The 11945-nt window shown below is 53.0% G+C and overlaps 4 protein-coding genes across 4 annotated transcripts; all 4 read right to left on the minus strand.

Annotated features, from left to right (window-relative positions):
- Window positions 1–65: 65 nt before the first annotated feature.
- K460DRAFT_364851 (kinase-like protein) lies at window positions 66–2435 on the minus strand. The gene has a single exon (XM_040933072.1). It carries the CDS (start codon window positions 1980–1982, stop codon window positions 483–485), a length of 1500 nt encoding a protein of 499 aa, XP_040791473.1. The 5' UTR covers window positions 1983–2435; the 3' UTR covers window positions 66–482.
- A 1525-nt stretch (window positions 2436–3960) lies between these two features.
- K460DRAFT_277619 (TRP-domain-containing protein) lies at window positions 3961–6245 on the minus strand (the record flags this gene model as incomplete). Its single annotated transcript, XM_040928190.1, has 3 exons — window positions 3961–4479; window positions 4527–5821; window positions 5870–6245. The coding sequence occupies 3 exons, from the start codon at window positions 6243–6245 to the stop codon at window positions 3961–3963; spliced, it is 2190 nt and encodes a 729-aa protein (XP_040791474.1).
- Window positions 6246–8026: 1781 nt separating this feature from the next.
- Window positions 8027–9874, minus strand: K460DRAFT_330351 (acyl-CoA dehydrogenase NM domain-like protein). The gene is made up of 3 exons (XM_040930773.1): window positions 9366–9874; window positions 8730–9312; window positions 8027–8679 (listed from the first exon to the last, which is right to left on the minus strand). The coding sequence occupies exons 1-3, from the start codon at window positions 9695–9697 to the stop codon at window positions 8266–8268; spliced, it is 1329 nt and encodes a 442-aa protein (XP_040791475.1). The 5' UTR covers window positions 9698–9874; the 3' UTR covers window positions 8027–8265.
- Window positions 9875–10506: 632 nt separating this feature from the next.
- Window positions 10507–11433, minus strand: K460DRAFT_279598 (uncharacterized protein; the record flags this gene model as incomplete). The annotated part of the gene is made up of 5 exons (XM_040928342.1): window positions 10507–10603; window positions 10650–10851; window positions 10904–11014; window positions 11061–11256; window positions 11305–11433. 5 exons carry the CDS (start codon window positions 11431–11433, stop codon window positions 10507–10509), a joined length of 735 nt encoding a protein of 244 aa, XP_040791476.1.
- Between the last annotated feature and the right edge of the window lie 512 nt (window positions 11434–11945).

Raw genomic sequence — 11945 nt, forward strand, 5'->3', positions numbered from 1 at the left:
TGGTAGCGGCAGAGTACAAGATATGCATGCGGGCAAGTACAAGGTACAGGTACAAAAATCCAGGGATGCGGAATTTCTTGTTAAAGAGGGTACAAAAGTAAAATGGGTATTTGGAGAGCAACACTACCAAGGATACAGCGGATACATACATCCAGGAGGCTCATGATCACATGATCAAACCCGGCTTTCAACACGAGAAGAGTAGTAGGTATAGTGAATCATTTAGTTGAAAGAAAATTGGGAGAATGACTTGCAGTAATCTCATAGTGACCTAAAGAGTTTGATTGAACATAGGTGAAAATCCACACCACAATGACCTAGACATACAAATCTCGAAATGCGCAAATAGGGGGTATCAAGCGAACGTCCTCCAAATCAAAAACTCCCCAGTTCAACAGAACCGTTTACAAATACAACACAAGCATAGAACAGATCTGTCCACAGGCGAAAAATGTGCGTTGCGTAGATGGGGGTGAGTGCTCTCACATCCTCGCCGCAACAAGCACCTCAATCTCCCCCCTCCACTCCACACCCTCAACCCTCTTCTCCCTATCCTTGACAAAAGCCCTAGCGAACCAGTTCTGCACATCGAACCCCAACTCTCCACTCAGCGCCTTCAACCGCCCCACATTCCTGATCCCTTCATCTCCATACGCGAGACACTGCAGCGGCGCACCAGCCTTGATCATCTCGCGCTGCTGGAACTTATTGCTTTTGAACGCGTCAAAAGGCGATGTGCCGATGACGAGGAAAAGAAGCGTGATGGCGAGAGACCAGAGATCCGTGGTGGCAGATGGGGAGGCGGGGCAGCGGGTGCTGAGGAGGGAGGGGTCGAGGTAATCCCAGGTACCTGCGCCGACAGGGGAAGGTTCGACGGTAGTATCAGACGTCGGGGATGTCAGGATAGTAGAGGAAAAGTCTGAGAAGACGGTAGTAGGGATGGTGGAGGAGGGGCGTGAAACGAGGATGTTGGACGGCTTGATGTCGGCGTGGATACAGTGCTTGTCTTGCATCCAGATTAAGCTTGTGAGGAGAGACCTTGCGATTGCGGGGAAGACGGTGGCGAGCTTTTGGGCGCGCGAGGTTTCGTCCAGCGTGTTTAGGTGCTGTTCGATCCAGGTCTCTAGTGTGCCGTCCATGGCTTTTAGCACCAGTGCGCCAGTCCGGGTATCAAGGCCATAGAATGAGACGATGTGGCGCGCTGCGTCTGGGAAAGAAGATAGGTGCGACAAGACTTTTGCTTCTGCGGCAAGGACCTGTTTGGCACCAGTCGAGGCTGGGACCTTGATCGCGTAAAAAAGGGGGAAAGCCGGTAACTGATCTATCGCCAAGCTGGAGTCTTGCGAATTTATTGGCGTGAGAGGAGGCGTCATAGCAGCACCGCCATGCGCGGTTAATGTACACTGGTTCGTAGGCTTTGGCAAACTCAACTTCGCCAAGTACACATTGCTCCACAGACCCTTGCCAATAGTCCTTCTCTTTCCCTCTGCATCTTTCATGAACTCGTACTCGGTGAACTGATACGGGAAGTTGATCGTTTCGGTGCTGCGAGGCTTCCTGGGCATATCGAATGAAACTCGAGGGCTTGACCGTGAGGATGATGTCGAGTCACCACGGCGTAGACTCGATAGCGTGCTTAGGTAATCTGATACTGAATCAGACCTTGTGCGTGAAGCGCTGGTAGGTGTGATGGGAGGCGTCATGGCGCCACTGTCGTGCAAGCCCAGTGAATCTTGTGCACCCATGTTTGAAGACCGAAGCCTCGTTGGCGAGTCCGGTGGTGTCGAAATGGTCCACGACGGCTGAGGTTTAGAATGCCTCGTATGAATGACAGCGGGAGTATACCCTTCACTTGACTCCGTGCTGGTGGAAAGTTGAAGCTGTGGTTGGATCCTCTTCTCAGCGGTGGTGGCTGGTGAATCGAGCAACCCGTCTGTTTCCCTGGATGTATAGGGAGCTACAAATAGGGGATGCGCCGCCATTTTGCTTTGCAACTTATCCAACGGACTGGTTTTCCTTGAGACTGGTCGAGTCTAACTGGTAACGGCGGGCGGGTATACGGTGGCGAGGCAGTGTACACCTCGAATCTTGCAACGCAACGCAAAAAATGGGTATAAGAATGAAGTCGCGGAACAACGCAAGACAGGAATATATGTTTGAAAAAACAATGCACAGCCTGCGACGTGTGAAGGTACAATGTTTGAGGATACGTCTATATCGGGATCTCTCCAACCGTGAGGATCCGGAACCGGCTCAACAAAGAAAAATACAGATAAGAAGATAGTGCTACAGATATTGTACAAGGGGAGATAAGGAGTAGACAACCGCGGTAGCGATTTCTCACGTAGCGGGCACCATGATCGAGTACAAGAACGTAGGGCGCGCGTGGAGTGAGCGCAGGAAAAAGGTGGTTGTTTGCAAGAAAAAAGCCGAGCAGCTTCGAAGGGGCAGCATCGGACCACCCGTCTTCATAAGAGAATCGCACGAACCGGACCGGATAGTCCGGCGACAGGTGGGACCTACCTTGCCCTGCCGATGTCCACCACAAGAAGCCCAATCTTAGCCCGCGTGTTGGATTAATAAGATGATTCGCATGGGCAAACAAGATCCATTCACTGGTCTTTCCTAGACCGGGTTATCAACGCCGCGCTGGATTAATGGCCGAGCGCGGACCCTTGGCCTCGGATCCCCAATCACCATCGAGCCTCGCGTGAACGTGCGTCGTTTGATTGGATTGCGGGACGTCGCTGATGCGCAAAAAAGGTTTACGTTTTGTGCTGTGTGCAACATGCATGCCGCGCATCAAGTCGAGCTCTAGCTACACCTAGACAAGATGATTATGCGTTGACGAGTACTGCCCCTGGTGTCTGGGGAAATCGGTGGCTGCTGCGTGACGTCGTGGGTAGCGTGGTGTGTGGATATGGGCAGCTGATTGCGGAGAGGGTGGAGTGTCACTAGGCCGAGACTTGGTTACTTACGTGAACCTGTGATGCTCGCCCCTGCATTATCCGGTATTGACAGAAGCTTTGATGCAAACTACCCGTCCGTTCTTTCGGCTGATGGCTGATGAGATGTGTAGGTATTGTTTTCGTGCGCGCGGAAGACTTTGGTGGTCGCTCCCTTGCCGTCTATCGGGCCGTGAGGGAAGTCACTCGGCCGTTTGGTGCCGAACAACCAATGCTATCTTCCAAGCCACAGGCGCAATGTGCTGACGTCGTAGTCGTTGTTATCCAGCAGCCAGCGGGAGCTTGTCAAAGACTATCTAGCTGCAAGCCTCAGCGTGCGATGAGCTCTACACGTGAGCTATCACCTCCAACATGCATCTTTCTCAAGCCGCCTTGGCACTAGGCTTAAAAAGCCGTGGAAGAAGGCAAGGATGCACAGTTGATCTCTACTGACTTCTGGAAACTGCTGTGTTACTAAAAATGGTCGATATAAGCATGATTCTTCACCATGCACATCTGCCGTGGACATGCTATTCTGCACACCGAATTGATTGCTTCTATGCACTTCTCCCTGCTCCACCACGAGCGCTCACGGCGCTGTACTCAAGGAAATAGTGGTTGCAAAAGCAATGACTGGTACGCCGTATCAGGTCGACCAAGATCCTACAAGACAGAAAGAAAAAAAAGAAAAAAAAAGACAACGAGATAATGCTAATAGAGGAGATTACATATACAAATATATATATAATGTCGCCCGGAGCCCCAAGTCTGTACACTATATTAGTGATGCACTTGAAAGTGTAACGCCGCCTTTCATGATGAATCGCTGTCAATGTGCCTTCCATGCCACCAAAAGATGCTTGTGAAATTACAGTATATGGATACCGAATATATGCACACACATATAAATGTCTCACCCCTTATTCTTCTGCTGCTGCTGCTGTTGCTGCTGGAGCATCGAGGAGCGATATGAATCAATGATCTGGCCCACTTGCTCCTCGTGCTCTTCCTGGCGTCAATGCTGCTCATAACCCGCGCCTCGCTGCCATGGGCTCGTGCTATTCGCCTGGCGATATTGTACATCGTTCCTTGTGCTGTCTGGCGCCCCATACGAGGGCGCTGGGCTGCGGCGGTCGTAGAATGAGGGCGGCGATGGCGAAACGCTCCTGTCCCCTCCCTGACTCCGCGGCGGTACGGGCTGGTAGTGCTCGCTGAAGCCGCCCTCCTTGGCAGCTATCTGGCGCTGCTCTTCGGCCGACGAAAAGTCGTCGTCGTCGTCGAGGCGCGATCGAGACTGGTGACTGCCCTTGCCCTCGCCACGTGCAGTCGCACCTAATGCGTCGAGCTCTGTGGTGAGCTGAGTCTGCGACTTGATGAAGGAGCCGCGGTCGTCCCTCATTGGTTGGTAACGCGTGTCGGGGTTCTTGGTAAAGAGGGCGAATCCAGACGAGACGAGGAGCATTAACAGAAGGACCAGGGCAAAGGCGGCGTTGACGACAAAGAAGATGACTCCCATAACACCAGTGACAATAGGCTAGATCTGTTAGCACGATACTGAATCGAGTGAGACGTAGAACTTACGGGCTGCTTGAAGATTTCCGTAAACATGAATAGGAAAAACGCGCTGAGGAAGTTGATAGCGGCAATGGCGATGTTGAAACCATTCGTCTTCTTGTCCATCCAAGGGCGAAGAACCGAAACACCAACAAGAAGGCCGAGCTCGATGATGAGAATCGAGATAGCCTGAGCCTTTCCGCTGCCTTGGGCAAGACCAACGAACATGGCCTTGATAAGGAGGTATCCAAGCCATGGAATGATGAACCAGTACGCGGCAGCCTTGAACTGTACGTACAGGAAGCCCCACTTGTTGAGAGCGACAGGATCCGAGTAAAGGATGTAGGCGGGGTTCTTGTGCATGGCAATGGAGCGCTGGGCAATACGGACGACCTTGGAGGAGGCCCAAGCAAGAATGCCAATCATGGTGAGCATACTGAGAATAGCCAGGACAACGAGGCCAGCCGAGTCACGTCGTGTGAGCTCCCAGAAACTCAATACCGTCATCTGAGGGAAGCCGATGAGGACGACACGGAAGAGGATACCCTTCAAGACGGTTTGCCAACCGTTGCGGAAGTCGAGGAACTTGTCGCTCTTCATTCTGCCAGCCTTGGCCAGACCTTCGCAGATGAACTTGAACGCAACCACGCCAATGACAGTGAAGAGGACAAAGATGACGAAGAAGACGTAGCCAGTGAAGAAGATGTTGGTTGTCTCCATGCGGGCCTTGAAGCCGACACGCTCGATGCCGTGGAGAACAAGACGTCCGCCGCCTGCTTGAGCCTCGGTGGCAGCAGCGTTACTGCGGGCCATGAGGCGTCCAACGGAGCCAGTAGTGAAATCCAGGGCACGCTTCAGCATCTTCCTCTTCTGGACCTCGACCGAGACAAACGACAGCTGCGAAAGGTGTTTTGTGGGGGTTCCACCAGTCGCACGCTGATACCATGTCGCCATCTTCTGGAGGAAACCGACGCGGATTATGCCCATGGTCCATTGGAAGTTCTGGGTCCAGGCCGCGACAATAGGAGGGAGGGGCACGGCGCACAAGCCGAGGAAGGCCTGGGCCTGGAAGTAGCCGAAGAGCGACATGGCGTTGGCGGCGACGTGCGCTGCCGTGTTGGAATGACCCAGGCCAGAAGTAATGGCAGATGCAATCAGACCTAGGCCAGCAATGATACCCGTCGTCCATGCAACCGCTTTCTGGTGAACCGAGTGTCCGTTGGACAGCTCCGCCTCGACACAGGCGAGCTGCTCGTGCGTCGTCTTGTCTTTGATCTTGATTCGGATAATAGCGTCCAAGTCGGGGATGGTGTAGGCGATTCCTGTTGCATGTTAGCGAAAGGGCCACCATGAGGCGACGCGCGGCTTACCGGGAAGTTTATCAATAACGTCCTGGCTGATGTCGAGAAAGTTGGACTTGATGGTCAGTGGCCCAGCATTCATAGGGCACATGCCCTCGAGCTCTTTCGAGTTGCAAGGGTCAATCTTCTCATTCATGGCTGAGTAGCCGTAGACCAGCAGCTCCATCTCGGCCTCGATCTTGCCGGCAATGTTGGAGATGCCCTCGATCTTGAAGTCCAAGCTGCGGTTGCCTGGTGTGAATGCGACATTGAAGAGCGTGGCCGAGAAGCTGGAGTTGGACATGCAGGGGTTCAGCGACTTGGACTCGATGATGCGCTCAGCGGAGACGAGCGGCACCGCGGCCGCTGCCAGCCAGAGCAGCGATTTGGAAAGTGAGGGTAGCATGGTGTGTACGTGTATAGCGTAGTGGTATTGGGTATTAAGTGCGAGGCCGAGTCGAGTTGTACTCGCAGCGAGTACGGCGAAGGGGGTTCGACCAGTCCAGCGGCGATAGTTGTTCCTTCAGCGAGTGTTCCAAAAAGTCGTGGTAGCGGGCGTAGTAGGTATGTAGTGAAGGTGCGAAAGGCGCGGCGGGGAGGAACGAGCGGCAGTCGGTAGTGACAAGTGTATGTGGTGGTGGTAGGAGGAGGTTGAAGTTGAGACGGGTGGTTGCGCAAGCAACTGGGAAACCTGGCAGGGCAGGCAGGCTGCGAGGCGGGTGCAGGTGCTGCCGGTAGGGGAGTGGGTCTTCTCGGCTTGGGGGGAGGGGAGGCTAAAAGAAGGGGTTGAAGAGGAAACGATTGGACAGGTGCGCGATCGGCGGATCTGCCACTCGACGCAACCCAAACGAAAAAAAGAGGATAATTAAATGGCCGTGGCAGGACAACCTGGGTGGTTTTGAGAGTGCCTGAGGAGAGCGAGCAGGTGGTGGTAGGTAAGAGGATCCCAGCGGGGCGTCAGGGGAGCGAGACAGCGAGAGTGGCAAGTGGGCCTCTTTGGAGACAATACGATACACGCGGCTCCTGCTCAGCGCCCGGGCTTAAAAGACTCTGCCCTTCCAGCGAGCCAAGGTGTGGGCGACGACGAAGTTTGGCTCGACTACGCTGCATGCGGCCGGTCAACGGGTGCCGCTGTTGAAGGCGGCTCTTTGTGCTCGCCTGGTGCTAAAAACAGGCGCATTCTCCCCCTTCACCACGGCCGGGCTCAACACTTGCAGGCGCCGGATGGGGAAGGCGCAGGGAGCAGGGGGCGACCGTCAGCACCACCACCAGATGCTCCGCCACACTCACACACGAAGCGCAATCCATGACCACACGCAGGAACAATTTCGCAAACTCGGCTCCAGGCTGCCTCCAGCCAATCGCCTGCGCGATCCGAGCTGGGCAAATGGCACACGAAGAGGCAGACTGGAAGGCTGACAGCCTGTCTGATGACTGATGATGGGTCGTCTCGCGTCTTTGATTCCTTTCCACCATCGCCTGCTCGTATCCAACAATCCACCGTATGCGAACTCCGGGCTGTCGCGGCAGGAGATGCTGGCCTGCCCGTGTTTCCATTCCACACTCAAACACGGCCCATTATAGATTTTGCATTGCCTCTTCACAGTCCCTTGAGGCGCCTTCAGTTTCAACGTCTCCCCATCCGTGCACACGGGAGTTGCGGAAGGCGCGCCCAGGGGATACAAACAGTGCAACCCCGCCAAGCCTTCTAATCCAGTTGCCCATCAGGCCAGTATCTTGGCCCTTGGCCTTGGCCTCCTTCAAACATCTCACATATTGATTGACTTTGAAGAAGAGCACCCCATTGATAGCCAAGACATGTATGTGAATATATGGTTTTAATCAGGATGAGATAAACTGGCTGAATTCAAGGGATCGCGAATCTTTTTGGTCCAATGAGAAAAGACTACTGAGCGATTACGAGCATGCTGAAGCTTTACGATGAATACTGACCATGAATATTAATGATGAATAAGAATATCGCACAGAGCTAGTCTAATAAGACGATTTACATTCCTCCCAAATTTCGACCTACTCGTCATCTCACCCACCGCCCGCCCCTTACGCCCATCTGAAACACCACGTCAGGCAGCCCGCTCATCTCACAGGTACCCGTCCCATCCGCATCTCGCAATACACAGCCTCCACCCCACACTATGTTGCGAGGTTTGACTTTTCCTGGTGATCCTCATTTTCGCTACCACTACAAAACTGGGCCCGCCCCACCTGGCTTCGAACGACTGTTTGCACGACGCGTCACCAATCGTTCCCAGGAGAACATCAGTCTTCTAGTTGGGAACGCCTCTCATTCCAGGTATATGTATTTACTTGAAATCCGATACACAACACCGTCTATTGCAAAGGAGATACGATGGGAAATGATCATGTCCCCACTGATGATGCTGAAGCGTGTTCGGTATACTCATCTACGTATACCACGTGGGCTCAGGTATCTCATCCAGTAACTGAAATCTCCCCAGCTCCCGATTCTTATACGACACAGGATCGTGCAGCGTGTGTGTACGCACATCTCTCCAGAAGCGATCGAGCCCAACCCCCTGGCTCGTGGCTTTGGCTCCCGTTACCTCAAACACTCCCGCCGTCACACGCAGACCAGTGTCAGTAGTCACCACTTTGGTGCTGGCCACCCACTCGGCAAACTCTCCACGCTCGCGAGCTGTCAGCTTCGCCCGAGTGGCTAGATCGCCCGAGTATTTCTTGTAGATGTCGTTGGCCTGCTCGCCTGCGCGATCCGCTAGGGCTACAGCGGCGCGTAGATGAGCGTGAAAGTTGCCATAGCGCTCGAGGATGTAGAATTCCTCCGTGGCCTTGTCCTTGTTCTATCACATGGTCAGTACAAGTTTCGTGCACCACTACCTGCAAAACTTACATCTCCACCATACGGCCATGCTCGCGTACCCTTCAGCGTATACTTGGACGCGTAGTCTTGCGCACCAAGAGCAATTCCGAGATAAAAGTTGCTGAAAACGAGCTGAATGCTTGGCAGGAGCAGCGATGCAAAGGGAATCTGGAGAGCTGCTGCATCTGGCTTCTTCTCCGCGACGTTCCAGCCCAATGCATCGGTCCACGGCACGGCCACGTTGGAGATCTTCACGCTGCCAGACTCGGTCAACCGGAGCCCAATATTATTCCAGTTGTGTGAGAATTGAATGCCGGGCTGGTCTGTTGCCGCAAACGCGAAGATGTGATGGTCGGTTCCTTCATACACGCCTTCCAAAACAGTGAGATCGGAAATAACGCCCCCTGTGTTGAAGTGCTTGAAGCCATTGAACACGATCTTGTCGCCATCGGATGAAATGGAGAGATCGCTATCTCTGGGATTGACAGCGCCGCCAATAAAGTAGTTGTTCTCGATAATCAGCTTCTGGAAGCGGTCTGCTTGCTCAGCCGATCCAACAACATCAGCTGTAGTGGACCACAGGAGATGGTAGCCGAGGAGCATGCCAATCGATCTGAAACACATGTTCAGCACAATAGAGTATATTAAAGAAGAAGCTGCTCTTACCCGTCTGCTTCGGCGACCTTGCGGATGAGCTTGTACCCCACGCTCCAGGGCTCACCACCACCACCGTACTTCTTTGGGCCAAGGACCTTGAGTAGGCCAGCATACTTCAGCAGAGCAACCTCTGCCCGCGGTGACTTGTTCTCTGCGTCCCTGACGACTGCATCGACTGCCAGGACATCGGCTACTTCCTGAGCCCGACGGAGCCAGCCCGCCTCATCCTGCGGAAGTGCCGTCCATTTCTTCTCGTATTCTGCGTAGACTGCCGGGTCACGGTAGGAAACGTCTTTTGCATTGCCATGCTCATTACTCGTGGTGCCATTGGTGCCAGCCATTGTCCGTAGCCCTGCGAAATGACTTGGAATAGATACTCTGATCGAAGTTGTGTTGTTTGAGTAGAAGAAGGCCTACGTCAGTGTGCATTTTGCCAGCTATATAGCTCAGACCGAGGGCATTGCATGTGGTCGTACTACAGATTGCGTGATATGTGCCCATCCTTTACCCATCTTGCGAGGCTGCTCTAGTCTCGATGCCGTGCTATTCATTGAGCAAGCCAATCTTGTGCTGCTGTCGTCCTAACACGCGTCGAGCGCGGGACAGATGCGCACCCAGCATGATGCGCCGAGAACCACAGTGCGGCCAGATAGTAAACTAAATGATGCATGGCCAATGGCCAGTTGAGGTATATGTTCTGGTGGGGTTAGTGACTGGGGTTGTTGAGGACACACACAGGTGTCAGAGTAGTCGCACATGTCAGGTAAGCGCGCCCAGCTACAAGTGGCTGCTCGCGCCCGCCCGTCGACATTCGACTATGAGCGCAATGCCGGACGGGAGCATAGCTTGCAGGGACCTCTTCGCTCAATGCAATAGCGCCGATAAGATTCGCAGCTCTCCAGCCGTCGAGGTCCGATTAGAGGTTCATGAAGAGGGGCTACTGCTAGTTCGACTCAATTCGGTAGGATACATATGAATTTGCGACCTAACCACTACAGTTCCTCTAACAACTTCTACACTCGCCATCATCAACCTCAATCACACCATCTTCAAATCGGCCCTGCATTGATCGCAATCCACTTTCGATGATCTGCGACCCCACCTACTTACACCCCTGGTATATCTAGTCTCGCAGGCAGAGTTATCACCGCTATTGCGTCTTTCTACTCTTCGCGAAGTACCTAGACGTGTCGCCTAGCGGAAATTCCACGATGGAGTCTTTCAATAAAAGGGCGAATGTCAAATACCTGCTTATGTTAATCCATAGTACCATGAACATCTAATCTGACTTACCATCCAATGATTCCTGAAACAAAGCAAAACCCGCCTCCGCCCTTTTTCAGGGAAACGGAAGCAGCGGCATGTCCATCAGCTGCTGCAAAATAAGATGCGGCGACTAGCATAAAGCCGAATTCGACTGTGAAGAAGATTCCGATGTACACCAGATTCGTTGGCAGCGATGCTATTAGAAACGTCAAGGCGAAGACAGTCCAAACTGCAGTCCCATTAGCGACATTTCAAGTCCAATAGTTGGTTTCGATACTCACGCATCATGAAAAATCCCAAAGCGTTGTTCAACTGCTCAACATCATCCCCATAAGACGCCACCACTCCAAATGCTGGCGTCAGAATTGCACCGTACCCGGCGTAGAACAATCCTTCGTTGATCAGATTTAAACTTCCGCAAAGATGATACAAACTCACCAAAAGCACTGAAGACCGTATACGAAAACCCGTTTCCCACGGAAAGTTCCCACTGAGCAGTTACGACTAAGCCAAATGCCGCGGCGAAGAAGAAGTTCGCTACAAACACATTATTCGTTGTCACGCCTCTCCATTCCATCAAGCTGAGGGAGAGTGTTGTCAAGGTCGTTGCGAAGACACCGATGGGAAGTGCTGACTGCAGGACTTAGCATGTCTCTCAAGGTCAATGAACCGGAGAACTTACTCCTGCACCCAGCGACGTGCGAGCGATTGGAGCAGCAGTCACGAAACCTTCATGCGTGGGTTGCTTCTCGATATCGGCGTGGGCAATGTTATTCTTGCCATTGGACGCCGTTGATGGTGAGGCAGACATATTGCTAGTGGTAGAGCGTTGTAGATTGAGCAACTTCAGTGACATTCTCGCCTTTCATCTATAGTACCCTTCTGTATAGCGAACATCTCTGCCCTGGTCTCGTTGCGCACAATCAAGAGCACATTGCGTGCTCCTTCCGCGGGCGCTCCGTACGTGGTTTGTCCGGCGCTTCAATGCGCTATCGAGTGTTTTGAGGCTACATTTGACCGAACGTGCCCGCCTCCCATGATACTGTATTCTCTATGCCTTGCACACTAGTCGGCCCTTTATGTAGCCCGTGCAGATCACCACAACAGTGGGGTTCGGTACATATCGACCCCGCATACACCATGATGTACACAGAGCACGCCATGCACACCGCGCATCCTGCCCACCCGAGGTCGGATAGTATGATGCGATCGCCCAGAATAATGCAGGAACCGTTCCCTCTGAGAATCTGTCATTCTACAGGAACTCCATCAACATCAATTAAACTAAATATAATTCACTACAAAAGTGTTCGAGGAAAGAAG

This window comes from Cucurbitaria berberidis (assembly GCF_010015615.1).
Source record: "Cucurbitaria berberidis CBS 394.84 unplaced genomic scaffold K460scaffold_2, whole genome shotgun sequence".
Taxonomy (NCBI): Eukaryota; Fungi; Ascomycota; class Dothideomycetes; order Pleosporales; family Cucurbitariaceae; genus Cucurbitaria; species Cucurbitaria berberidis.